The following is a 26,534-nucleotide window of genomic DNA, read 5'->3' as shown; positions in this document are numbered from 1 at the left end:
ATTGCCGGCAATTATAAAACAACGCAGATGCGGCGCATCTTTATCGTACTCCCCCTCAATCTGCAGGATGTGGATGTGGTGGGGGATGGGGCGAACGGGTGATAAATGTGCGTGATTTGGAATGAATGCGCATCGATTAAAACCGCAGGGCAATCAATTTAGCGCCTTTTACACCAAAATTGGCTTGAACACATCCAATTAATGTCAGCGGGTGAACATACACACCAACCCCATCCTCCGTATAGGGCCCCGGCCCCGGGGCCACCCCGAGAAACAATTACAACAAAGCAACAAACCACCCACACCAGCGACCGAGAGACAGGGACTGAGAGATAGAGAGGGTGGGGGCTACAGAGGGAAGCATTCCGGGCAATAAACCTCCAATAAAGCGAATCCAGCGTGAGGCGTCGACGTCTAATTGCTGTTAACTCGTCAACGAGGGAGCGCTCCTCAGGATCCTTGTGCTCCTTGTGCTCCCTTTTGATTAAGTATAGGGTGGGATGTCAGATTAGGTGGAAAGGCAGTCAGAGAGGGAGCGGCAGTGTGGATGTTGGGGCGCGGCAAAGTACACTCTTTGCATCATACACCGCAATGAATGAGTGCCCCATAATTGTGACTCTGAGGCAAGCGACGGCCATCTTTATGTAGCCACCCACCCCCCCACTCCACTCTCCGTACTCTCTCCTTTGCATACAAACTTCTTTCCTCGCTCTCACACTTCAACACACTCTCTCTCTCTCTTGTTGGGTCGCTCTCTGGCGCATGCGTCTTGGCGCACAGGGAGACTGCGCGCTCATTGGCTGTCAAGGGGGGCGTTGCTTGGAGCCATTGCTCCAGCAGATACATTTGTATCTGTTTGCTCAGCCTCTGCTGCGTTCGCTGCTGTGCTGTCGTTGCTGTCGCTGCTCTGCTTATGGCTAATAAAGTAAAGCAAAATAAAACGCTGCCATAATTGGCATTAATGCCGCAACAACCATGAATACTAAAAAGTTTTTACGAGTAAAAGCTGCTGCAGTTTAGTCGAGCGCGAGTCCGCATTTGCAGCATCATTGCCGGGACAGGTTGATGGCCCAAAAGAACGGATAGAAAATGCTGATTCATCTGTAGGTGTGTGTTCTAGTTTAACAAATAAAATGAAATAATATATGCATAATATTTATTTTACATTAATTTTACATACACTCAACACACAGGCATCAGAAGTATGCAACACTTTTACTCAATAACGTAAGACGCTACGTTACACAGCTATTTGAATATCACAGCATCGAGAGTTTGTCAGTCAGCAGACAGATAGATCGGTATTTTTACGGCATTTCTGAGGGGTAGACGGTCACACTGCTGCTCCCTCCTGCAGCTAAAAAATGAGTCGTAGTCTTGAATGGGCAATAAAAACGGGTATGGTTTCTGGACCGTTTTGCCTGTTGTCCATACCCTCTTTTTCCTTTCATGATGTAGCAACTGTGTAGTTACCATGTAGTTACGAAGGATTAACCCATTGTAGACCAAGGTTGTATTTTAATATTCCACCAATGATAATGAGAATGAAGAATTCACAATCAGTAATATTTTCCGCCACTTACCTCAAGTCGTTCAACTGTTTAAACAGGGGGGGTTAAGTGGGCTAAGCCCATTTTATCATCGGTATGGTCACACTGTCTGAAACGCGAAAAGGTGCGGGGGCGCGGAATCTGCGCTCGCAAAGTTAATATTTTTATTACTAAGCTAAAACCGTGCAATGTGATACAGTTTCGCCTGCGTGCGGCCAAAATGCAAACGCGAAAAGCGCTCAATAATAAATGCCAGTTGCAAGAGTAGCAGCCACCAAAAGTGAAAGTATTTGCATACCGAACGGAGTGGGTCACTAAGGAAGAAGAGGAAGGGGAAGCATAGGCAGACAAACAGCGAAACGAAGCGGAAGCGAGGAGAAAATCGGAAATAAAGTGCATTAGAAATAGGTTAAAAATCACTGCTCAACGGTCAATTTGAATTAGTTAATAACTCCCGCCAGTGCAATTTATATATGTGACGAAAATTAGTGTTTTGCCGAGCTGAGAGTGGGCGAGTGAGAGCGAGAAAGAGCGAGAATGGGCACAACTAAAGAGCAACAAAATGAAGGCGACGCCGCAGCAGAGGCGGCCGTGGGCGCCACCCACACAACACCAACGCAACATCAGAGGAAGGAGACAGAAGAAGAAGAAGAGAAGACGCTTCCCACACCGCCAGTGGTAGCCTCAACCATGGCCACAAATGCCGCCAAAAAGATACGCCGAGCCTTCTCCATGCCACGCAATCCGTTTCGCTGGTCGCGTAAATTCAAGACAGCAGCCGCAGCGGCAGCAATAGCAAGCGACGCAGAGTCTGGAGCCGGCAAGGATAATGCAGGGGAGCGTCGAGGCAGCCATACGGCTATTTCGTCCTGCGTAAGCGGCGGACGGGGACGCAGCGGCAGCATTATTTCTCTGAGCAGCTACGAGGCGGCGCCTGGAGACGCCGCAGCCACCACCACCACCAATACATATGCCAATAGTAACAGCAACCACACCAATAACAGTACCAGTAACAGCAATAAGCGGGCACGTGTTCTGCGTCGTTCGTCCTTCAAGAAATTTCTGAATCGCATTGCTCAGCATCTGAGCGCAACGGTGAATGTTGGAGTAAGTACTCAATTTGTATTTGTAATCACTCTCCACAGTATGGGGGTGGGGTGGGACATGCTCGAACATGAAACTTTGCCCCTCTTTCACCTTTCTTTCTTTCGTTCATTCTTTGTTCTGCTTAGGCGGCTGCAGCTTCTAGCTGCGTGCTCGCTGCCGCCTGCTGCTCCTCTTATCAAGAGCAATATATTTATAAAACGGCATCCATCGCATAGTGCGTTATCGTTGACTTTGTTTTGGTCGTGTCTGGTTTCTGTGTCTTCTTTCCTCTTTCTTTGTGCCTCCCCCATACTCCACACTCCACACTACTGCTGCACTCTACTCCACTTTGGTTCGGCATTTTCTTTTGTGCAATTCTCTTGTAAATAATGGAATATTTTGAACAGAAAACGAGCAACCCAAGTGCCCCTGTTCCTCCCCTCCCACCACCCACAGGGTAGGCCTGCCACAAATCGCACTTTGCCACGTAGGTTTTTTTTTGTCTCTAGTACCCCTTCCACTGCTGAGTCATATTTTGCGTGCTCGATGATAACAGAAGGGCACAGCGGCACGAAATGCGGCTTATTGGGACTTTGGATCGGGCTTTCTTTCTCAATGCACCTCTGAAGGTGCGTCAGGGCAGCAGAGTATCCAGAGAATTCCTTAATCTATATGGTCTCGGGACTCTCTTTGTTTTGCTGGGGGTGTGCTGGGTGGCAGTACTCCCGTACTTTGCCATAAACGATCAATGTACAGTTGCATTCCATTCGATATAAATCCTTTGTTTACACAACTATAAATACATTGTTGTTCCTCTTTTTTTCCCGAAGTGTATCCCAAATCTTCTCCGCTCTTGATCGTTCTCAGACAGAATTCAATCTACAATTACCATACCCCATACCCGGGGACGGCGCATGGAAATTAATTTTATTTTTGAACAATTGCTGTCTCATTATTATCATAATTTTTGTGTTTCTGTTTTGTGGGTGGTGTGAGGAGAGGAGCGGAGCAGAGCGGAGGGTAGCTGTGTGGGGCTGGAGCGTGAAGGTGAGGAGAAAAGTAGGGCTGGTGCTGAAGCTGAAGCTGTAACTAGCTGTAGGTGGGGGGCTTTTGCCTTTTGTTTCGCAGACAACAATTGTTCAAACAATTTTTGTGTAAATGTTGCCAGCATTTGTTGCTCTGCTCTGTTCGTGCTATAATGAAACAAAAAATTCAGAAACAAAACAGTCCCTGACTCCAACAACAAGCAACAATGCTTTTCAGGTCGAAAGCTGTTGGAGCCCAGCGATAGAGGGAGGAGACTCCACAGAGGGACTCCCTGCTCCGACAAGGCGCTGGATGACAAATGTGTGCCACGCTTCTGTCAGGAAGACAAAACAACAACAATAGGGAGCGAAGACAAGTGCCGGGCTCCATGACACACACAGAATCCCCTACCCTAGAGACCCAATGGAATTCAATTTGATCTAATAATATCAGATCATACATACATGTACATACACACATTTGTACAACTGTTGTTGTGCTTGTAATGGGTTTATTAATTGTGGGGGGCAAGACCTTAGTATTGCAGTTGACCTTTTTTTGCGCTTTGAATTCCAGAACAGAACGATAACCGCATACGAAATCAGACAGAATTTCATTCAAAGCGCAGCGCAGAGCAAAAGGGTAGGAAAGGGGGCGAGTGGAATAACACGTAATTCTCAATGAAAACAACCGTATATCTGCCTGCCAGAAGCCGATATCGAGTACAGTGGAAGCTGCAGTAAGCCAAAGCTCAGCTCGCAGATCGAGCTTTAACTGCACTTGTTGTGCAGTTGTTGTTGTTTCCTCCGTCGTTTTCGGGCACGGCACCTTTTGCCACTAGCAGCAGAAGTAACAGTAGCAAAAGCCAATTGGCAAACAACTACAACGTATTATTGTTGTTTTTCTCTGTTCCTTTTTTTAATGACATTATGAGGCAATTGCCCATTGTTGCTGCTTTTATGCTTCGCACTACTGCTGCGAGATTACCTCATGGAAAACAATTGCTGACTCTGATTTATGATTCATGCCTCTGGCATTCCTCATCTCCCATTGATTTTATTCAAAAGCTCAGCTCAAAAGCGAGAACAGCGGAGAGCAGCAGAGCACCAACAACAATAATCTCCCATATTAATGAAAAATATTGCAAATAGCAACAACTGAATGGCAATGAAGCGAGCAGGAGTGGGAGGGAGAATAGGTGCAGAGAGAGAGAGAGAAAGTGTGTGTAAAAGTAAAAAGTGACACTCTGTGAAGACGATCTCTTAACACGTGATGGAGGAGGCACACTTACATCATACATACACAGCATGTACATGCATATGTAATGTACAGTTTGGTCCAAGGTGTATTGCATGTAAGGTGAGGGAATATACCTATCCCGAGGTTCTTTTTGATGTTTGCTGAACCCAAACACGCAAGCGGTATCTAGAAATTCCTCACCCAACATTCAATACACCTTGGATTTGTCTATTTCCGTATGCTTTGCAGCCACCCACGAAATCGTGGCTCACGTTGCTATTGCTGTTGCTGCCGCTGCACTTGTTGATGGGAAGATTAGTACGTAACAGCCGTGTATACGCTTAGTCCTCTTCCCTCCTCATTCCTGCCACACCCACACCCCTGCGTGTGAGGGAATGTGTGTTTGTTCCGCTACTGTTTGCTGATTTTCTATGATATTCAAGTGCACGATATACTACTACTAATACTACTACTACAGAGTGGTACCGGCCAGGGGGGAAAGTGGTGGGGGCGGAAGGCCTTTCGCGTATTTCGTATTTCCGCTGTTTCTGGCTCTCACACGTAACTGTTTGTTGTTGCCACAGTACAGCACTGCGAATCGCTGTCTGTTGTTGCTTTTGCTCGCTTTTTTTTGACGGGAGGGGGTTGCCTCGCACGTTTTGCACTCTCACGCTCTAGCACTCTCTCTCCCTCGTTCTACCTCTCTTTACGTATCTGCCTGTCCCGCTCTTTATCTGAATTCTTTTTCAAGGTAAAATCAATTGAGATCAAACTAATTGAAAAAATGTTTTTAGAATTTTTAGCCTCTGCATTTATTTTCGTATCTCTGCCGTTCGCAACATGTTTATTTTCATAAACAATCATATCATTTTTTTCGGATGGGTCTGTGGTACACTCCCTCCAGGAGGAGCATGGGATGATACATAATGTTTTCAGTGCTGCTTAGGCTGTCTAATTAGCCGTTGCTTCCATCACGCTTTGCTTTTGTTGTTTGTCCGCTCGTCCGTCCGTCCGTCCGTCCGGCCAGCAACAGAAATTATTCACGTCACTCCGCGGTAATTACTCTCTGCCTTTGTCTCCTCTTTTGATAACCCCCAACTCCAACCCACTCTGTGATATATGGTGGATATACTGGAGCCATATAAAGATTGTTGGAGCTGCCATAAAAAGGTCTACACTCTCGCTTGGGGCCACCTCCTCGTAACCCTAAAACAGGGGCTAAGTGAAAAGGTGCAAAATTTATGCCCCATCTGCAGGCCAGTCACCGCTTTGCCCTTGCCCAAGACTTGGGCCGCCTGGCAATACTTCAGTCCAAAATAATTTAGATATCAGTTGGGTAGACAGAAGTCAGGGGTGTACTGTGCGTATCATAGCTGCAAGACACTTTGAATTTCCACAAATAATTATTTATAAATATGGCTTAAAATCGATACAGAGTATATAGAGTTTCAATGAATAACTTGTTATTTGAATAAATGCGATGATAATTTGTTCAAATATCCCTTCAGTTGCGATACGCACTGTACATATGTAGATATGGCGCCCATAGTCGTGTCTGATAAGCACTCTATGTATTTCCAAGGTGGCCTGATTAGAGCTCTCCCCACCCCGACACACCGGTAGACCGACAGACACACCAAAGACAACCTTGACAAAGCTTTTCCGTTCTCCTCCACGTCGTAATCGAGCCAACCAAAGGGGCGTGGCACTTGCAGTACACATCGTAAGGTGGCTAGGCAGCCACGTGCGAGAGTTTAAATATTGACGTAAGTAGATCTCAACAACAAGATCTAATTAGTACAGTTCTGGAGGAGGGTGCTGTGGGGAGCGGATAACAATGGAAACAATGGAAAAGGCAGAGTATCAGAGACTTGATTAAGCGGATAACGATGCCATAATCTTAAATGATTGCCTGATGTCTTTTATCTGAGAATTTCTCCGAATCACGGGCATAGAAACGCTTCAACATGTAGCGAAGTAAAAGCTCGTAAATGCATTGGGAGTAGAAATCCATGCATATAATGACGCGATCGATAATAATATGTGTGTCACGTGATCGATCGTCGCAGCCCAACTTTGCCTTAGAATACATAGAACGCCCCGCCTGACTAGTGGGAATATCAAATGCGATTTTATGATTAGAAACATGACAAACGACTATCGATAGTACAGATAGATAGGGAGAGAGAGCGAGAGAGAGTCTAATAATAGTTTGTGTTCGAGAGCCTCCATTAATAAAATGCCGTCTAACCGGTAGGAGAACCTAGTCACAAACTCGGGCTTCACTCGGATTCAAGCTTACGATCTCTTAGGGGGCGTGGAGGGTGGAGGGATGCAGGGAAAGCCCAACCCAAAAGCCAATTTCATTCATGTTCCGAGCCAAGATCTTGGAAATAATAATAGCGTAATGGCAGCAACTGTAACAACAACAACAACAACAACAACCACATGAACATGCAATTATCTTCAATTATTTACAATTATTTAATAAAAACGTAAACGTAACTACAACAAAATTAACAAGAAATCTACTTGCTGTTGCCTTTTTGTTTTTATTTTTGTTTTCGTCTCCTCTTTCTTTTGTGGGTTACGTAAAATGTACAACAAATACTTGAGAATATAGCGCAGTGCAATATCTATAGCAAATAATCATAAGTTATCGCGATCTCTCTCGGGGGGGCTCTTGGGCTTATCACAAATCACACAGCTCCCCAAACGAGAATGGAATTTTCTGCTGGCGCAAGGGAAGCGAGAAAACCAACAAAACGAAAAGAATTCGAGACTTAAGCATAATAATTCGATAAATCGAGTTGCGGGGAATTTTCCAAATGCAACGTAATTGTAAACAAAGTGAAGCCAAAGCCAAAGGACGGTGAAATGCTGGCCGAATCTTCTAATACCCTGGAATAGAAGATTCAAGTGATATTCTAACGAACTATGGAATGGTCTCTTTCGATAATATCCTTTGAGAAGCCAATAAATCGCAGCGAATGCGACCGTTTGGTTGTAGAAAGAGTAGGGCTAGAGGAGGGCCAATCCCAAATCGAATCACGCAAAACAATAGCCTGACACCGACACCACCCTGTGGATATACCACTTGTTGGCGACTCCAAATGCAAACAAAACGAACCAGAAATTTGCTTAAATTTATAAATAATAATGACGATAACGATGACGCTGACGATGTAGATGATGATAAAATTGCTGCCAGGGTAAATTGAGACAAGTGGCCGATGGCTACTTCTATGCCCCGCTTGCGGCTCAATTAACAGAGGCCGCGAGACGGGGTGGACACGGCAAGAGGTACGGAAAGAAAGGAGAAATTGGAATTGGAATAGCGGCATAGCGGCATACAGCAGACGGCATACGCGTCGTATGCGCAACATCCAGGTCTCGAAGTCTGGATCTCCAGCTGTGTGAGAAATGCTTCACATGGCAGCCTGACCAACAACGCGATTAGGTCAGCAGCAGCCACAAGCATGCATACTCGAACGTATTGTACATATAATATGTATCGTATAAGTATACGTAAAAAGAATGAGTGCTACATACAGAGAGGAGATCTGGTCATGCGTTTGTGGCAACTTAAAAATTCCATTCAATTTATTTGCCACAGCCGGAGATCCCCCTTTGCCGTGGGACTGCTGTGGCTTCTCGGTTTACATCACCGTGGAATGGGACTTAATGGGGTTTGTCCTAATGAGCAGAGCTTCTGCTTAAATGCAAAACCCTTTCAGCTTAACGCCGCGTAGGAGGCGGAGGAGGAGTGCCGAGCTCTGGCGCCACTCATATTCCGTAAGAAAATCCGCTTATCGAACGGAACGGTTTGAAGGTCAGTCCAGGGACTGGGGTCGGGTCGGGTCGGGTCTTAAAGTTTGCTACAGATGCTCGAAGCGCTTTAAAGTTGCCACAAGTTCATGCCCCTTTGTCAGGCGGCACTCTCTAGAGCAGCCACTTGGCTGCCATTCAATATGGTTTCTGCCCCACCCACAGGGCGTCTGCTTCAGAGATGTACCATCCGCAGACAGCAAATGTCCGATGCAGCTGGCAAATGTCAATTTTTGCAACAATTTCTGGCTTTTATGTGCTATGGGAAGAAGGGTCGAGGAGGTATTGAGAATGGTGTCCCAGGGCTAACTTTCTTCCAGGGAACTCCAGAAATATCTGTGCTAACCATATATGTATATTTAAGTAAATGCTTTACTGATCTTCTAACTAACATTTCGATTCCCTCTCTTGCCTGCTGCATCTTCAAGTCGGAGGAGCAGAGCTCTGCTGCCGCCAGTCGGGTAAACTTGATAGACATCGTTCCCTTCTACACCGGATGCTGGCGGAGAAAAGAGGTACAAAGTGGTACAGTGCATCGCATGTTGGTAATGTCATGATCTTCTTCGGTGTAGCGCAACAAAAACCCCACACGGCAGAGATCTATACGCCACACGCCCACCCATCAACAGTCAACCAAAAGCGATTTATTTCTTTCTTTATTTGTGGTTTTTTGTTGGCCAATTTTCTATTAGCCGTTGGATTTCTTTATTTTCTTTTTCTTGGGATCTCTGATGCGTGGGTTTTCGCTTTCTGGTAAAATAAAACCAAACCGGCTTTTGTATCCGATTTGTGCGCTTTTTTTGTGGGTCCCCACCGTCTTCATCTACGATTTTATTTCTCTATTGATTCCATTATTCGTTGAATGTTTTTTTCTTTCGTTTTCTTTGTTGTTGTTGTTGTTGTTGGTTTTTGTATCTTTTGAGCTTTGGCATCGATTTGCTAGACACAAAGATGACGCTGTCATCTATGGCCCTGTCTCTGGGTCTCGGTCTGTGTCCGTCTCCGTCTCTTGCTTACTCATCGTTGGCTTGCCTGTTTCTGTTTTTTTGTCCGACTTCGTCATTCTTTCTTTCACTTCCTCCTACTAGTGCATATAGGCAATGTGGATACACGAAATAAACCCACTTAGCATTGACCGCAGACCACCATTGCAGTTGCATCTTCGTGCAACCCATACCACCGCCTGCCGCCTGCCGCCTGACGCCGCATGCAACAGACCCCAGTGACCTTTAACCACTGGCTGCCCCGTAGTTTTCCGCTTTTCGCTTCGCACTGGCGGCTGCCAATTTCATAATCCACAAAATTTCAGTGCCGTTAAAGGCACTCAGCCCCCCCACCCCTATGTATGTATGTAGTTTCCACAGCCACTAGCCACTTGCCACTTGCCACTGGCCACAGCCTCAGTTATAGCCCCACATTTCATTTGATTTCGTTGCGATTCGTTTCCAAAAAAAAACGTGTTTATAATATCGTAAATTCATATTTGAGTGAATAGCCCACAGCCCCTTCTCGCCCCCCCCCCCACCCCACCAAGCTTCCTCTCTTGAAAGGTTGCATTTAATACGAGTGCAGTGAACACTCTTAGCAAGCGGACAGCCTTTCGAAACTTGGGAATTACCTTTGTAAAAGGTTCTGAGCTCCGATTTCTGTGCATATATTTTAAAGAAAGTTTTCTTATATGAGAATACTCTTTTGTTCTCGTCTGTGGAAGTCCTCTTGTGTCTTTCTTTTTGATTAAAAGTATTCACCGTATAAGACTTAAGTTCTTTGGTTCTTTTGTTGATTTGGTTTTAAGTTTCTTAATTTTTCTGATGGAAAATTTTTCATAGCGTGTGATTCAGTGCAAAATAATATTTCTTTGATCATTTGAGCACATATTTTGTAGTAAATTAATCTTCATAGTCCCACACAGACACACATCGATGATCCTCCACGTTTACGCAGCTCGTTAGCTATCGTTAAATATATTGTAATCCGAATTGGAGATATGTACATATGTATGGACACTGCCAATTGATTCGCCAAATATTATAATAAGATATAGGACTGTCCATTCGATAGAGTCTGCCGTCTGTCTTTTGAATACTAGGAATACCTTTTGAGAGTACTCAAATATTCGGTCTTTGGCTTGAGTTGGCTTTCTTTCTTGTTTTTATTTGTGTGTGTGTGTCTGTTTATTTTCTTATTTTCCAACAAAATATTTCTTCATTTATCGCAAATTGATGTCCGAGAGCTGCGCTAAACAATTTTTAATTGGCAACGAAATTGAAACCCATTTGCCCACCCCAGAATGCCCCACAACTCCCAATCGGAGGCTGGGGCTGGGGCTGGGGCTGGGGTTGGAAACGGGTTTCTTTCGGATCAGCCATCAATTTGTTGTACTCCCCAGCGACTAACACTTGCCACCTCTTTCTCTCCCTCTGTCTGTCTAGGCGAATAAACACCGGCAAACGAATGGTTTGGGATCGGCGAGCAGCGGCGGAGGAGGAGATCGAGTGCCTCCCATTGGGGGCTATCAGTGGCCGCCGGATCAGACGCCCGGAGTGATGGGGCTGAAGAATCATGGCAACACCTGCTTCATGAACGCCGTGCTGCAGTGCCTCAGCCACACGGACATTCTAGCCGAGTATTTCGTTTTGGACCAGTACAAGGTAAGTGAAAGGATGATTCCATTGAAATCATGTGAAATAATCACATCTAATCCACTTGCCCACTCTCCTCGCTGCAGGCTGACCTTAAGCGCCGCAATAAGATCAATTCGCGAAAGTTCGGCACCAAGGGAGAGCTCACCGAGCAGCTGGCCAATGTGCTAAAGGCCCTATGGACATGCCGCAACGAGAGCGACCACAGCACGGGCTTCAAGGCGGTGGTGGATCGGTACGGGACGCAGTTTCGCAGCTCCACGCAGCACGATGCACAGGAGTTCCTTTTCTGGCTGCTGGACAAGGTGCACGAGGACCTGAATACGGCCAGTAAGCGACGCTACAAAAGCATCAAGGTACGGGAAATCAGACCAGACTGAGCGCAGAGTGCAGGCCATTATAATCTCTACTTTCTACCACACACAGAACTCCTATGGCCGGTCGGATGAGATCATTGCCGCCGAGACACTGGCGAATCACATACGGTGCAACAATAGCTTTGTGCAGGCCGTGTTCCAGGCCCAGTTTCGATCCTCGCTGACGTGTCCGCGCTGCAAGAAGCAGTCAAACACCTTCGATCCCTTCCACTGCATTTCCGTGCAGCTGCCGCAGCTCACACAGCAGACGATCTTCGTTACGGTGGTGTACATGAAGCAGCAGCCGCGACAGATCAAAATGGGGCTGAGAGTGCCGGCCGGATCGCCGATTGTGGCCCTGCGGGAGCAGCTGCAGACGGACACGGGCATTGCGGGGTCGCGCATGGTGCTGGTGGACCTCAATGCCGAGGGATTCACGCGCGTCTTCTACGACACTCAGCCCGTGGAGACGCTCAGCAGCATCGAGAGCATCTACTGCATCGAGGTGCCGGAAGCCCAGGCAAAGATCGGCGCCACCACAAAAGTCGCTCCCTCCCCATCGGCTCCCGAAGCGGCAGAAAAGATCGCCTCTGCCCCAGCACCTGCGGCCGCCCCACAGGCAGATCTGCTCCTCCTAGTGGCCAACGTGTACAGAGCAAAGGACGGGAAAGACATGACCCGCTTCGGAGCCCCGTTTAGTATGAAAGCTCCGCGCGACTGCTCCTACCAGGATCTACAGAAGCGGATGCTGCGCGAGATGTCGCCGCTGCTCAAGCCGGAGGTCTTCTCCTACACAACGCCCCTGGCGGACATGTTCCGCATCCGGCTGCAGGACCCCTCCGCCGACCCCGACACCTACCTGGAACAGGTGGAGCATCCGCTGCTCACCGAAATGATCGACATGGCCCTCTCAGTGCTCGCCTCGGAGGCGGGGCCACCGCACATCAAGCTCCTGCTGGAATGGAACTCGCCCGAGGATCACTTTCTCGCCCGCCAGCAGGAGACCGACGATGAGGCCGTCGTTGAGCACGAGAGCGTGGCACGGCTAAGCGCCAGCAAGGCCAAAGATACCGCCGCCCTAACGCTGGAGCAGTGCCTGGAGCACTACACCAAGGCGGAGACGCTCAGCGCTGAGGACGCCTGGCGCTGTCCCCACTGCCAGCAGTATCTGCCCGTGGTGAAGACCCTGGGCCTTTGGTCACTGCCCGACATCCTGGTGGTCCACTTCAAGCGCTTCCGCCAGCACCAGTCGAAGGGTCCGCAGGCGGCAAAGCTCACCACGATGGTCAAGTTTCCGCTGACCGCCTTCGACATGTCCCCCCACCTTGCCAAGGGTGTCCACGAGAGCGCCACCAGCAGCTCCCTGGGAATCCTAGATGGCGGCGGTCGCGGCTCAAATCTGTGGAAGCGGGCCCGGTCCGGCGACTCGCGCTCTTCCACCCTCAACTCTCGCTGCGACCCCAAGGACACGCGGTACGATCTGTACGCCGTTTGCTACCACCAGGGCGATACTTTGGAGACGGGCCACTATACGGCAGCCTGCAAGAACCCATACGACCGGCAGTGGTACAAGTTCGATGACCAGCGCGTGAGCAAGGTGCCCGAAGATGATATCGAACAGGACATCATCAATAACGAGGCGTATATGCTTTTCTACCAGCGACGCAGCGTAGATGCCGGAGAGTGCTCCGGCTCCAGTTCTAACTCCGGGGATCACTGGGTCTCCCGCATTGCTCCAGCCCCAGCTTCGGCAACCTCTTCATCGGCCGACTCAACATCTGGCAAGGAGAACGACGGAGCTATTAAGGCGGAGGCGGGCTCCAGTGAAGTGGCCGAAAGTGGACCAGCCGCGGAGAAGGCCCTGTCCAAGCCCGTGAATATTCCACTCGTGAATGAAGAAGGTAAGAGAATGAGCCGCATAAGCGTCACTTACATGAATATTAATCTGTATGTAATCCCTCTCTTTCAGTTGCTCCAGAAACCACTGAAGCTGTGGCCCCAGAAGAACCCAAAGTCGCCGCCAACGAACTCCCAGCCCTCCCACTCAACATTGAGGAGCTGGACTTCGCCGATGCCGATGCGGATGTCAGTTTGAATGAAGATGCCAAAAATGAGGGGATAGAAGATCCAGCAGAGCAAATCCAAGCAAATCCAGCAGCAGCTGCAGCACCCAAAGCTGCAGCGGCTATTGAGGAAGTCACGCACATTTTTGCCATGGACGAGGAGCAGAAAGAAGAACCCGTGGAAGTGACAAAGGTCATCAGCAGGAGCGAAATACTACCCGAGAGTCTGCCCACCGCTGAAGTGGTTCGGACCAATGGCCATGTGAGCCCCTCCTCTAGCTCGGCTTCGTCGGAGAGCTCGCTCTCGTCGCGTTCCTCGCCACGTTCGCTTACCACCTCCGTGGCAGCGGCATCCACGCTGCAAAACAAACTCAATGGCCACATGAATACCGCATGCTCGAGCATGTTCAATGGGAATGGGAATGCGAATGCCACACACCCGCAGCTATCCTCTAGCCTGCAGCTTACGCGGCAGGTGCTGAGCAACCACAACTGGCATGGATCCCGGAGCAGTGTCTCGGCTGTGGAGAATGCCACACACCAGCAGCAAAAGCAGCAGGCGGCGGCGGCAGCTAGCCTCAGTCTGCGGCACTCCTTCTCCACCAGCTCCAACTACAAGCTGCGCGAGTGCACCGAGACGCTGTCCTCGCTGCTGCGCAACTCAACCAACACCTGCAGCAAGGACACATTGCTGTTTATTGATCAGCAGAGCCATCACCACACAGCGGGCCTCATCGAGGACGACGATGATTCGTATATGGGACGGTCCTTGTGGGTGAGTTATGATCTGATGAGAGATACGACCTCTTTCTTATTGAAATCTTGCTAAATGTCTCATTAAATATCCCTTCTGCAGATATCCCCAGTGACGCCACACAAACTTATTACTGTTTCGCCCAAGAATTAAGTGGCGATATCGGGCTATCTACAACACAGAACACACACAACACACAAGCAGGAAACAGGACGCAGAACACGGACACACACACAAAAACGCACTATAGATTTAAGCCTAAAGTTTACTTTATATTGATATTTTTACCGTTTAAGAACGATCGATAAGCATTACGAGGACGTTATACAACACGGTTTACTTTAGTAGGATATACATAATACGATTGCTGCAATATGGCATTAAGTGGAAAAGTTGAGATGAAAACTTCTCTACGAATTCATTAAGTTTAAGGTTATTTATTCTGATTTGATGGCACTTTCTAAAGCCAACGACGAGAAGGACTCTTGTTCACATTTTACCAATTGACATTGCATTATATTCTGTATAACTATAATATTAGTGACTAGGCCAAACAAACAGTGAAGTACAATTTCGTTTCGATTCGGTTTAGTTCTCCCCACACCTCCCCCCGCTTATAAGTACTAGCTTCTCTGTATAGATAGTTCTCCTCCATCCCCTTCCGGATATGTATCGAGGAAGTGCTTGGCATTTCCAATTAGGTTTAGTTCTTTTTTTCACGCGAAACCAAGTTTCAAACTACAATTCTGTATGCATAGATACTATATAGATCTAGCTGTAAAAATATACCTTTACCTTGGGGGGGGGGACTACCTTGCACACTTTGATTTGCCATTTACCAAACGATTTGCCTAAAACTTGTAAGATTTGAGCACACATAAAAGCAAACCGCTCTGGCACAGCGGTCTAAATATATGTATGTACTTTTTTCGATTCACATTGGTTCTATATACCAGATATTAATATAGATATATCTATAAAGATTGTATACTGAAACATATTACTTTATAAATAGGTGTATTGTAAATGTAGAAAGCTACACCAAAACATTATATTGATAACAGTTTAAAGACTCTATGGCATTGTTTTTGCAAAATGTTTATTACATATACGTACTCTATATATACATTATATATAAATTATACATACACCACACATCCATGTATACACGGAACGGAGGAAAAGGATCGGGTCGGAGACTATGGAAAGATGGAAGGAAATAGAAAAGAGGAAGGAACTTTATTACGATGTGTAATGTTCATTGAATTCATAAATAAACGTGAAATTGTTGGAAATAATGGAAACTCATATTTGGATGTTATTTAGAAACAACCTTTCACTTATATGAAATGTGCAAACATATAAACAGGATATCAGGTGAACCAAAATAGGATTGAGAGAAAAACCACTACATACTCGGTTTGTCCACTTATTCGAGACCAACTCAGAAGCTTCGCGCTTGCGCAGAGTTCTCTCGAAGACAACACCCACCATAGTCTATCTGAAGAATGCCGAACAGAAGAAGGTTCGTCCCTCTCTCCAGCTACAGCCTTAACCTAGCCTAACCTAAGTGGTTGGAGCTGCTTCTTTCAGTGTTGTGGAAAATTGGAAAGCGGCATATTATACTCGTACCGTATTTTTAATTCTACACTGTAATGTAATGTACGGGTATGTATTTTATCTCCAGCAAAGTCAGCCGGAAAGACCGCTACGAAAAGTGGTTGCGGGCGCCAGACTCGGGGCTCTCTCACCGTCTCTCTGTAGCTCTCTTGTATGCTAAATTCAAGGCAAAGCTTTCTTTCAATCCACTTTCTTGCGGCACGCTCTTGCCCGTTGACCGGGCCTCAAGAAGCAACAGCAGGCGACAAAGCCAGAGTCCCACTGGAGGTTCAACGTCTGCTGGCTGCCACACTCTTGGCTCAGTTTCAGTTCAGTTGCTGCACTTGACGCGTCTTGTTCTGTTCTGTGTTCGCGCTGCGGATCAAAGAAAACCGAGACCCGACTCTCAAGAAGGCCAAGACCGAGACCGAGACCGAGAAACCATTATTGTGTGCGTGTCGGAAAGAAGTTGATCGCCAGAAGAAAAGATTGTCCCATTGAGCATGGATTATCGTTTACTGTTGGTATGTGTCATTATGGGAAAGGGAATGGGATGGCATGGCATTGGAATGGGCGCCTTATAGCTGGTGCTAACTGTTTTTGCCATGTCTGAAGTTCGTTGGCCAAGTCATTTGTTTTACAACATTTGCTCGCTCGATACTCGCGTACGCCGTACGGTACTGCTGTGTGGCTGGGAAAATGGCCCGATTCTGGAGCATGCTAATGAATTAAACTAACTGTCGAGTGGTAGGATAGGGAGTGGGGCTTTGGCTCTGTTCTAGTCGGTTCCGTTCCGTTGGTGCCTTCTTCTAGCCTGGGTGCCGCAGCAACTTTCCCGTTAGCCATAGCATGCACACATTTGGAGCACAGCACACACACGCCACCCCAACGAGTTATCTGGCTGGAGGAGCCACCTCTGGAGTTGTTGCTGGCCATCACCCATCACCCATGGGCCGAAATGCGGTCAATTCTCAAATCTGCAATTAGGCTACAAATATTTACCATGCAAATTCTTTCCTGTTGTTTCTCCGTTTCATTTTTGTTGGGGTTTTTTTTTTTTTTGGTAACAAACGAGTTTTAGCCTCATTAGAATGGGCCAAAGAAGTGGAAAACAGAAGAATGAAACGAGACCTGAGTCTTTGACCCAATTTCCCTTTAGACGGAATTCAAATTTGTGCTGTGAATCATGTCACGAAGTCAAGAGATGCCACAGCTTGGTTTTGGGGATCATCGCATCGTACCCCAAAACAGGCAGAATCACTTGGGCATAAAACAACACAGACAGAAGGGGGAGGAGATTGAGGAAGAGCAGTAGTGGCAATGACAGAGAAATTCCAAAGTGTCTAAGACTGCAGCCAGGCCAGCCGCCCTCACCAGCACAAAAGAGATGTTACTGACTTGACCTGAATCTCTTTGTTGAACTTTTGATTTCATTGAAGTGGCCAGAATTTCAGGGAAAGTTCCCAGTCGCCTGTCCCCTAGCCCCTAGCCCCTAGCCCCTGGACCACAGCACTTAATGGTCAAGTGAGCAGCAGGCCCACAGAGATGCAAAGATCACAGTCTCTGTCTCTGTCTCAGTCTCAGTCTCGGATCTCAGTTTCAGTTTGGTTTCAGTTCAATTTTCAGTTGTCGGGTTTGTTTATTTTCAAGCCCGCAACTTTCGCGCTTTCGCCAAACAACAAAAAATGTCTCAGACGGAGAGAGAGGGAGAGAGAGCATTTCTTTCCACACAATGCGGGACCATTCATGCTGACTCTGACTTCGACTTCAACTCGACAATTAATTTGATTTGTTTCTCCATGCCCCATCTGTGACTGTCTTTTTATTTTTAGAAAATTCTCAGCTTTCTGCTGCTGGCCCACTTGGGTCTTGGCCAGTCGCAGCAATCGCCCGCAACGGACTACGGTGAGGAGCAGCCGCCCGAAGGCTACTACGCCTTTGTGGAGTCCCCGAACGCCGTGCCACCAAGGGTCAGGCCGCCACCGTATACCTTCGTGAATGCGGACTGTAAGGATGTGGCGGCGGGCAAGAAGTCGGCCGTCTCCGTGCACAACATCTGCGGCGATCTGAACAAGGGACAGATACCCAAGAATCCTCTCGGACAAAACGTGCTTGGCGAGCCCTATCCCTTGTAAGTCTTTCACCTGATCTGAGAACCGAGTCGCATTCCTAAGGAAATCCACAACCATTCGTTTCCCCTCCAGCGAGCTAATACGCAACCAGACGCTGAAGTTCCTCTCGAAGACTCTGCCCGTGCTGAAGGCCGACGACACCTTGCCCAAGGTCACCCAGATCATACGCGACGAGCCCGTGGAGCAGCTGGACAACAACAACATCGACAGGCCCTATCCCGGCTCCGGATCCACACGCATTCGTCGCAGCGTCCCCGATGGCATACAGTCCAATGAGTACAGCTACTTCGATCCTGCTTTGGACGAGGAGGACGGACACCACCAGCAGCAGCAGCAGCAGCGGGAGCAGCAACAGAAAAGAGCCGCCGAAGAGCGCAAACCCCGAAAGTTCTGCGATGGCGGTGGCGTGTAAGTAAATCCTATAATCTTCATCGGAATCATCATCATCCCTCACGAACTGCAACAGGTCCTTTGAGCTAATCCCTAATTATCTCTCTCCCTTAGATTCTGCACATTATATCGGGCCATTCAGGGAGACACTGGCAGTGCCGCCGCTGCCACGCCCACAGCAGAGAGACGGGAGGAAGTGGGACCCATTAGATATGAGGGTCCGCCCACACCCTGCCCCGCCAAGGTGGAGTATGCCACGCCAGTGTTCGCAAAGAACTACCAGGGCGCCTGGCGCTATGTGGTCCAGATCCCCTACGAGGGCTACTTCACCCAGACGGTGGAGGTGACGCGCTGCATCCAGGCCAGGTGCCACTATCTCGACGGTGGATGTCTCTCCTCGCCCCGCTGGGTTAGCCTGCTGGTTGCAGAGATCTTCTACCCGAATGCGGAGGACACCGTGCCCACCAGCTCAACGACCACCCAGGCGCCCTCGGTGCAGGACTTCCAGGCCTATCAGCAGTACCTGCAGAAGCGTGCCGGTGTGGCCACCGCCTCCGATGGCACCTCCTCCACGGGTCCGAATGGAGCCGGAGCGGGCGTGGCGCCAGCGGATGCCCACTGCGATGGGCACGATGAGCTGGGCTGCTTCCAGGTGCGTCTCTACTACGACTGGTTCTTGATCCCCGGCTCCTGCAAGTGCTGGCGTCCGGACTACTTTGCCAAATACGTGCGCCGGAAGTCAGTGGCCGATTTGTGAGAGCTCCATGAGATCTTTAGATCCTTAGCATAAGTATACTCTTTAGCAGCTAAGAGAGAAGGATCGAGATGAAGTGCTCATTCTAGTGATCCAGGCGAAGGATCCATCGGCTTGGATTGCGTAGAGTCTGCAGTTCGTGACAGATACCAGATACAATTTTAACTTAGGCGATTAGCTCCCTCTTTGACTGATTAAGCCAGGCGCATTGAATTTCTACTAATAAATAAATATATTTCTTCTAAAATGCCCCCCCACCTCTATCTCTCGCTCTTCTCTGCTCGCCGATTCGCTTGCGGGGATTTAGGCTAGGCCAAACCGCTTCGATGGTAGTGTGCTCTGTTTGTGTGTGTGTATGGGTGCCTGTGCCTCCTTATGCTCTTCGTGAGTATCTGTGTGTGTGTTGTGTTTGAAAGATCCACCGAAAAAAGCAACAACAGAAACGAAACCAGTCCCGCCGCCAGTCAACCAGTTGAGCATGCGTGCCCGCCACAGTCTCGAGACCCATAGTCGAGTGTGCAGTCAACAGCACAACCAGTCGGTTGGGTTTGGGTGTTTTGGCCGGGAGCTGGACCGAACTGAAGCGACGCGACGCCGCACTGGAAGTGCATTACATACACATTGGAGCCACCACTGCCGCCACTCGAAAATAGGTGCAAAACTTGTGCAAAGCCTTGACGAACGGCCTCAAAAGGCTGCCACACAGAATCACACTCTGAATTGGTGGATACATTTCCGCATAGCTTAAGGTAAGTACTCGTAGAATAATGCCGAAAAGTATTGGTTTCTTAAGAGCCTGGGCTTGGGGGAAATTTAAATCCAATTTGTAGGTGGAAACTTGTGTCAAGTCTGGAAGAAAAGTTACAAGATGTTCGCAAAAGCATTTGGATTCTGAGTGAAGTTTTTGTTTATAAACAATCCCATACAATGGGAAAAAATATGAAACAAAGCAGGAAAAGGAGGCCGTAGCTTTAGATACCATTGCAGAATGGTACTGTGACAGTTTTATGATTTTACAGTGCAAACTTTTGAAAGGCGAATAACCTTCCTTGTGTGCCCTATAAGTCCGTCAAGAAACACTAGTGCCTTTAGCAACGGTATACAAAAGTTCAGGGCGTGAGTCTTTCCTTTTGGAAGATGATGTGAGCCATGGGTTAGGCAATTCTCTTTGGTTTTCCCATCATACATTCCATCAACATCTCCACCTCTGTCTAAGTCTTAGACTCCGTTCGTTGACTGAATCATGAAAGATCCAAATGGGCTCACATGAATATTCAAGTTATGCATTGAGTCCACTGCGTGGGACCATCCATAATCCGAGTACACACTTTCCATTTTGGGTCTCTCTTTCAGAGGAAGATGCTGCGGCAGAAAACCAGCACCAGCATGCTGGCCCTCAACACCAGCGATGCTCTAAATAGAAACAGTCCCAGCCAAGGACAGTCCCTGGACATGGATGCACTGCCCAAGCAATTCGTGCTGTCCATGAAGAAGCTCTTCGATATCCTGGACGACAAGCAGAGCGGCTACGTGAGGTATGTGGACATCGAAAAGGGTTGGCAGGACGATGGGTCGAAGGGACTGCCGCGCGGGGTCCTGGACTCTCTGCGCCGGGTCACACCCAGCTGTGGCCTTCTCTCCTTCGAACGTTTCTGTGCCGGCCTGAAGCTATGCCTGCTGCGCAATCAGCAACAGATGAGCGAAGCAAAGATTCGGCCTCGATCACAGCCCCAAAGCCTGGGCGCTGATCTGGAGTACGGATCGCCAGCACCACCGCCCAAGCCTCCGCGTCAGGCAGCAACCGTGGCCACATCTCCTCCGGCTTTGGGCAAGGCGGACATTCGCCACGCCCTCCAGAATTGGCAGCTGAATCTTATGCACAGCGAGCGAGATGCGAACGCGGGTACAGTCAAGCATAAGTCGCTAACGCTAAAGACCGCCCGCGAACAATTCGAGCATCGCGGATCCGCGGATGGTGGATCATCCTCCACCTCGGCCTCGGCCACAGACTGGAACCTGGCCCTGCCACCGAAGAAGTCGAGCAGCAAGCGGCGCGAGTCCCGCAGACACACGCTCCAGCACGGCATCGACTACAATATGCTGAAGCGGCTCAAGCAGCTGGAGGAGCAGCGGGAGCTGCTGCTGTTTGGTCTGGACGGTGTGGAGAAGGCGCGGGACTGGTACATGCAGCAGGTGCTCAACGTGCAGGAGCAGATCAAGTATTTCGGACGACTCGGCACCAGATTCGTGAGTAAAACAAGGCTCTTGTATTCTTCCAAATTTGATTTTCCATTCTATCCACTGCAGGATCAATGGTCGGAGCTGCAGCAAGAGCGCCTCAACTTCCAGCGGGCACGCGTTCTGGAGGCGAATCGCAGCCTAGCCATTCTGGCCGACACATGGGAGCATGGCGGCTATCCGCTGCACATCAATCTAGCAATGCCGTCCAAGCTCTCCGATCTGCTAGAACGCGGCAATCTCTACGATCAGCAGCAGCAGCATCCACACCAGCTCCAGCAGCTCCACAATATGCGTGCCATGTCCAATTTCGTGCTCAGCCAGCCCTCCCCCGAGAGCCAGTCCTCTGCGGGCCTGGGCGACGCCGATGTGGTCTACTAGGGAAGAACTAGAATAAGACTGGGAATAAGTCTTCGACTACTTTGTAAATAGTGTATGTATTATTAAAAGGCTCAACAGTCGGATCTACTCTAGACGGGATTAGGGAAGCGACGCATGTACTTGTTCAGTTGCTTATAGTTAAGGTTGTTGCCCGGCTGCACGACTCCTTGGTTGACGGTTTTCTTGGCCTCGAATTTGCGGTCCATGTAGCACTTGAAGCAGTTCTGGAACTGCTGTATCTCTTTGTGGCAGTACTTTTCCACGAACTCGTTGTCCTTCATGCAGGCGAAGAGCATGCCCATCTCCTGCAGACAGGCCACATCCGATCCAGAGTCTGCCTTACCGCTCACCGTGTTCTTCAGGCGCAGCGGCAGAATCTCCTGGAATGGTACATCCTTCTCGCTCTGGGGAGCGCGGCCACGTGCTGCATAGAGGGCTCCGGGAATGCGCATTTCTACGGAAAACACCAAGTCACTCAATTCCCTCCTTTTTAGTCAAATAAATACAAGTTTTACCAATAATATTCCTTTTCTCCGTTATTCAGATCAGCTGTTCCGGTTACGTCAAGCAATGCGATACTATGCGATGATTTTCTCTCCTCTTTTCGATAAGTATCGCGACATGGATGTTTTTAGATTAAAACAAATTAAATCAAAAATTAAAAACAACCTCTTCGGATGATAATACCAATACCAAAATAATCTTTTTGGAAACATTTTGCCTTTTTTTTACAAACAATTTTTAATAATAACCTAACCAACACTATCAGATTTTGTCGTAGCTCGCAGCACTGCTTCCGCGTCAAACAACATTTCAGCGACAAAACAACAAAAAACAGTCGGGTATATAGATATATACGAAAAAGGGTAAATAATAGCACGGAAAGGAAGGTCAAGAATTACAGGGCATAACTTGACTGCCAGTTATTAACGCCCACGCGTCATGGAAGCCGCCCAGAACCAGGACCAGGCGGCCCAGCTCGATGGGCCAACAGACGCGGAGCCGCCGCACCAGCATCCGCTGTCGAACAGTGTGGGCAGTCTGAAGCGCCAGATCAGCCGTTTCCATCCCTATCATGGGTCAAACATCCAGCTCGATGACGATGCTACCGTCGCGTATCGCAGGGCGAGCTTCGCTGATGCATTGGCTTTCTCGGAGCGTCCGCTGGCGCCGGGCGACATATTCCTAATTGAGATTGAGCAGATAGAGCGCGGATGGTCGGGCCACATGCGCCTGGGCCTCACCGAGCTGACTCCCAATGTGATTGAGGCAAGCCCCGAGGGCCTTCCGCACTTTGCTCTGCCCGACCTGGCCAATATGGGCAACAGCTGGATTTATCCGATCTCCAAGTTCGATATGAATCAGCGGCAGGAGCCCGTCGACATAATCGAGCCAGAGACCTATAGTCAGTCACACAGTGAGTAGACGGCCATTGATGCAGTGAAACTTTTGGTAACGCCTGCTCTCTTAGGAAACCTACTGGGCGATGCCCCGCATATAAAGACACCGCGTGGCCTGCTGCCAAAAAGACTGCTGCGTCCGGCCATGGGCAAAGGAAACTCGGACATTCTGCTCACTGACACAGGTTCGCGCATCGGCATCATTTACGTGCCCACAACCAACAGCCCGTCCAGGGGCGAGCTTCATTTCATCATTAATGGAGTTTCCCGTGGACCAGTCGCCAGGGAAATTCCCTTGAATATGGCACCCCTATTTGTTGTTATCGATGTGTACGGTACCACCAAGCAGATCCGCATTATCCAGCTCGATGGCAGTAAGTGCAGTCAATCGAGCCATGTTTTTCCGTATATTTATAACCGTCTACTTGTTCGATTCCGCAGTTTTGTCCCTGCAAAGCGCCTGCCGCAATGTAATCCTGGAGCACGTCCCAGAGGATGCGGTTAACGACCTGCCACTGCCGGAAAGCATTAAAAGATTCCTGCTGCGCCGAGATTAGTGTCACACATAGACGGCTTTATGTAATAGAGCCTTGTGTAACAGTGTGAATGTCTGAGAGAGTGTGTATGCATGAACGTGGATCGTGATAGTCTGTTTACCCATATTTTTATAAGCATGTACCACAACCAGTACCAGCAGTAGCAGCAGCAGCCACAACTGAAGTGCTCGTACATTGACTCTTGATTCCAGACAGCAGGCCTTGGGTGCTTAATGTAATGGATTGATGACGATGCACTCCCCTACCTTCCAGTTGAAAACCATACAACAATCCCATTCCCAGGCCAGCCTTTGCTATTGCAGGTGTATAATTGTAAAATGTTCTAGTTATATTTTATATCTGGTTTCGTTCATTATAAATTGAAAAAAGAAAAAAACCGCATACGAGACTATGTTTGTAAACATAACCATCGTTAGCATCGTGTAGGTGTATATTTTACAGACTCAATAGGAGGGTTACCATACACATACCCCTATCCAAGAGGATATCTACGAGCAGCAGAATATTGACCAGACCCAACACCGCCCTGCCTTTTAGCGTTTCGGTTCCGATCCATTCAAGACGTTTTCCATTTGCTTTACCTCTAAGTAATTGTTGCTATATGTAAGCTAAGAATGTAATAAAATACCGATCAAAGTTGCTGTAATTTGTCGTATTCCATATGCCCCATGGGGTTGCAAAACTAAAGCCGTTTATTCAAGCATAGATAAATGTATGTGTAGACATAAAAGATTGGATAAGTAGTCGCTAGGGGAACTACTTGCCGCGATTCTCGGCCAACTTGGCTTTGAAAATGGCCTTCAGCTCTTCGGCCCCATCTCCGTTCAGTTCCTGATAGTAGGGCAGCTCCGCAAGACGTTTCAGCCAGGCGTTGACTTTGGGGAACTTGAACTCATCAATTGGAGCGGTATCGTTCCCCGAAGCGACTGTGGCCACGGCACAGAAGTCGGCAATGGTCAGATCAGTGCCGCACAAGTAGGGCTGCTCCTTGAGGAAACCCTCCAGAATCTCGTAGCACTTTTGTATGTAGGCAATCTTGTCAATGGAACAGTCCGTCGAACCGAAGTACAGGATCGGCTCGTATAGGAAACGCAGGCGGGCGAACAGATGACCCGAATCCAGATGCAGACGTGCATCGACATTGGCGCGCTGCACCAAGTCCTTTGGATAGAGCTGCTGCTGCTCCTTTCCGTATTTCTCCACCAGATAGGCGCAGATGGCGTGCGAGTCGATTATCGTTGCATCCCCATCTATCAAGGTCGGAATTGTATGTTGGGGGTTCAATTTGACGAATTCCGGCGTCAGATGTTCACCTTTCTGCAGGTTAATTGGCCTGTACGGGCGGGGAGGCTCCGGTTAATTGGTTTATATGTATATGGGGTATTATGGTTGTGGGAACTTACCGCAGTTCAAGATCAAGACCGATCGCCTTGGCCGTGAGCAGAACGGCGCGTGAGGGAGGACTCAATGTGGCATAGTAGAGAGCTGGCTTCGACATGGTGTACTGTGGATAACTGTGGCAAAATGATGAAATTAGTTTGACGAACTCTTCGAGCCACCCACGCGCTTAACTTTATTAAACAGCGGTCCAAACCCCCCCCCCCCCACACCACACCACATATTTAACCGCATACACCAACACTCTCTTACCCTCGGGAATATCAGATAACCACGCAACTACATAAACATTTGAACATACATACGTAAATATGTATATGTAAGATAAGTCACTATCAGACGACACTCCTGAAGGAATTGTACTGACAGTCCAGTTATCGCTGGTCTCCACATACATACATACCTATGTACCCCCCACAATATCCCCTTCGCTGGGAAATTAAATTTACAAAACAAATGTAATTAGCGGCCCAAGCACACACACACGCACACGCAATCAAATAGACACGGGCAAAAGTACAGATGTTGGAACAGCACAGATCGTGCCTTTTTTATGTGTGTCTCTCTTGTTGGCTCTCTCTCTCTCGCTTCGTACACATCTAAGTTTGTTTGCCGGCAGGTTGTAATACCCTTGAAGAGGATACTATCTTGGGCAGACGTTTGCGGTTCCACATAACATTCCGTCCCCAAAAATCTATATGCATTTTCTTGATCAGCTTTTGTAGCCGTGTTTCAATGAATCGCTGCACAAAACCTTGTTTTTCCAGCTATATTTATACAGCGCGGAGTGCTGTTGGATCTGTGAGGGTATCAAATGTTCGGCGGACCGAAGTCCCTCTTGTTTTCGTAGCGCTAATGCAGCAGAATACATGTTACATATGTGTGTGTATGTAGGGGGGGACTTGGTTGTTAGCGTTTGATCACCCTCATCCCTCCACTTTGAAGATTATTATTATTTCACATTTGTTTAAGCGCACAACACTCACAAAATTTCTATGACCGCTCGCTGCAAACTCGGAAAAGTAAATGTGATGTGGAAGAGAACCTGGAGCAGCGTAACGAAACGAATCGCAAAAGGCAGACCGCAGATTGAGCGCGGCTACGGCTACGCAAGCATTTGCATTGGTATTGGTGAGAGTGG

The 26,534-nt window shown here is 48.3% G+C and overlaps 6 protein-coding genes across 8 annotated transcripts; 4 read left to right on the top strand and 2 right to left on the bottom strand.

Moving 5' to 3' along the window:
- The first annotated feature begins 1,607 nt into the window (after positions 1-1,607).
- Positions 1,608-15,848, top strand: Usp15-31 (Ubiquitin specific protease 15/31). 2 transcript variants are annotated; one of them, XM_001361189.4, is made up of 7 exons: positions 1,608-2,657; positions 9,158-9,244; positions 11,162-11,380; positions 11,458-11,727; positions 11,798-13,628; positions 13,697-14,565; positions 14,647-15,848. In XM_001361189.4, the coding sequence occupies exons 1-7, from the start codon at positions 2,088-2,090 to the stop codon at positions 14,695-14,697; spliced, it is 3,897 nt and encodes a 1,298-aa protein (XP_001361226.4). In that variant the 5' UTR covers positions 1,608-2,087; the 3' UTR covers positions 14,698-15,848. The 2 variants fall into 2 exon arrangements, with proteins under 2 accessions (XP_001361226.4, XP_015040129.2); XM_015184643.2 differs by lacking the exon at positions 9,158-9,244.
- A 595-nt stretch (positions 15,849-16,443) lies between these two features.
- Positions 16,444-19,669, top strand: spz6 (Spaetzle domain-containing protein 6). Of its 2 annotated transcripts, none has more exons than XM_001361188.5 (4): positions 16,444-16,667; positions 17,976-18,274; positions 18,348-18,683; positions 18,780-19,669. In XM_001361188.5, the coding sequence occupies exons 1-4, from the start codon at positions 16,647-16,649 to the stop codon at positions 19,420-19,422; spliced, it is 1,299 nt and encodes a 432-aa protein (XP_001361225.2). In that variant the 5' UTR covers positions 16,444-16,646; the 3' UTR covers positions 19,423-19,669. The 2 variants fall into 2 exon arrangements, with proteins under 2 accessions (XP_001361225.2, XP_033233636.1); XM_033377745.1 differs by lacking the exon at positions 16,444-16,667 and adding an exon at positions 17,778-17,840.
- Positions 19,670-19,901: 232 nt separating this feature from the next.
- Positions 19,902-22,121, top strand: LOC4804706 (suppressor APC domain-containing protein 2). The gene is made up of 3 exons (XM_015184641.2): positions 19,902-20,168; positions 20,773-21,666; positions 21,727-22,121. The coding sequence occupies exons 2-3, from the start codon at positions 20,779-20,781 to the stop codon at positions 22,036-22,038; spliced, it is 1,200 nt and encodes a 399-aa protein (XP_015040127.2). The 5' UTR covers positions 19,902-20,168; positions 20,773-20,778; the 3' UTR covers positions 22,039-22,121.
- Positions 22,076-22,711, bottom strand: LOC4804705 (coiled-coil-helix-coiled-coil-helix domain-containing protein 1). The gene is made up of 2 exons (XM_001361186.4): positions 22,554-22,711; positions 22,076-22,492 (listed from the first exon to the last, which is right to left on the bottom strand). Exon 2 carries the CDS (start codon positions 22,488-22,490, stop codon positions 22,128-22,130), a length of 363 nt encoding a protein of 120 aa, XP_001361223.1. The 5' UTR covers positions 22,491-22,492; positions 22,554-22,711; the 3' UTR covers positions 22,076-22,127.
- Positions 22,712-22,797: 86 nt separating this feature from the next.
- LOC4804704 (neuralized-like protein 2) lies at positions 22,798-24,634 on the top strand. The gene is made up of 3 exons (XM_001361185.4): positions 22,798-23,455; positions 23,510-23,812; positions 23,880-24,634. The coding sequence occupies exons 1-3, from the start codon at positions 22,981-22,983 to the stop codon at positions 23,993-23,995; spliced, it is 894 nt and encodes a 297-aa protein (XP_001361222.3). The 5' UTR covers positions 22,798-22,980; the 3' UTR covers positions 23,996-24,634.
- Positions 24,633-26,514, bottom strand: GstE12 (Glutathione S transferase E12). Its single transcript, XM_001361184.5, has 3 exons — positions 26,380-26,514; positions 25,399-25,509; positions 24,633-25,328 (listed from the first exon to the last, which is right to left on the bottom strand). Exons 2-3 carry the CDS (start codon positions 25,491-25,493, stop codon positions 24,752-24,754), a joined length of 672 nt encoding a protein of 223 aa, XP_001361221.2. The 5' UTR covers positions 25,494-25,509; positions 26,380-26,514; the 3' UTR covers positions 24,633-24,751.
- Between the last annotated feature and the right edge of the window lie 20 nt (positions 26,515-26,534).

Source organism: Drosophila pseudoobscura, chromosome 3, assembly GCF_009870125.1.
Source record: "Drosophila pseudoobscura strain MV-25-SWS-2005 chromosome 3, UCI_Dpse_MV25, whole genome shotgun sequence".
Taxonomy (NCBI): domain Eukaryota; kingdom Metazoa; phylum Arthropoda; class Insecta; order Diptera; family Drosophilidae; genus Drosophila; species Drosophila pseudoobscura.
This window is presented reverse-complemented; position numbering and strand designations above follow the sequence as displayed.

What these genes read in the sequence shown, in the direction of transcription:
- Usp15-31 (XM_001361189.4), top strand. Translation starts at nt 2,088, where the DNA reads ATGGGCACAACTAAAGAGCAACAAAATGAAGGCGACGCCGCAGCAGAG. An exon ending in GATGCTGGCGGAGAAAAGAG is followed by an intron (nt 9,245 to 11,161) that starts GTACAAAGTGGT and finishes CTGTCTGTCTAG; the next exon opens with GCGAATAAACACCGGCAAAC. An exon ending in TCCACTCGTGAATGAAGAAG is followed by an intron (nt 13,629 to 13,696) that starts GTAAGAGAATGA and finishes CCTCTCTTTCAG; the next exon opens with TTGCTCCAGAAACCACTGAA.
- spz6 (XM_001361188.5), top strand. Translation starts at nt 16,647, where the DNA reads ATGGATTATCGTTTACTGTTG. An exon ending in TGGATTATCGTTTACTGTTG is followed by an intron (nt 16,668 to 17,975) that starts GTATGTGTCATT and finishes TTTTATTTTTAG; the next exon opens with AAAATTCTCAGCTTTCTGCT. An exon ending in CTTGGCGAGCCCTATCCCTT is followed by an intron (nt 18,275 to 18,347) that starts GTAAGTCTTTCA and finishes TTTCCCCTCCAG; the next exon opens with CGAGCTAATACGCAACCAGA.
- LOC4804706 (XM_015184641.2), top strand. Translation starts at nt 20,779, where the DNA reads ATGCTGCGGCAGAAAACCAGCACCAGCATGCTGGCCCTCAACACCAGC. An exon ending in GACGACTCGGCACCAGATTC is followed by an intron (nt 21,667 to 21,726) that starts GTGAGTAAAACA and finishes TATCCACTGCAG; the next exon opens with GATCAATGGTCGGAGCTGCA.
- LOC4804705 (XM_001361186.4), bottom strand. Translation starts at nt 22,490, where the DNA reads ATGCGCATTCCCGGAGCCCTCTATGCAGCACGTGGCCGCGCTCCCCAG.
- LOC4804704 (XM_001361185.4), top strand. Translation starts at nt 22,981, where the DNA reads ATGGAAGCCGCCCAGAACCAGGACCAGGCGGCCCAGCTCGATGGGCCA. An exon ending in GACCTATAGTCAGTCACACA is followed by an intron (nt 23,456 to 23,509) that starts GTGAGTAGACGG and finishes CTGCTCTCTTAG; the next exon opens with GAAACCTACTGGGCGATGCC. An exon ending in CATTATCCAGCTCGATGGCA is followed by an intron (nt 23,813 to 23,879) that starts GTAAGTGCAGTC and finishes TCGATTCCGCAG; the next exon opens with TTTTGTCCCTGCAAAGCGCC.
- GstE12 (XM_001361184.5), bottom strand. Translation starts at nt 25,493, where the DNA reads ATGTCGAAGCCAGCTCTCTACTATGCCACATTGAGTCCTCCCTCACGC. An exon ending in GGTCTTGATCTTGAACTGCG is followed by an intron (nt 25,329 to 25,398) that starts GTAAGTTCCCAC and finishes CCGCCCGTACAG; the next exon opens with GCCAATTAACCTGCAGAAAG.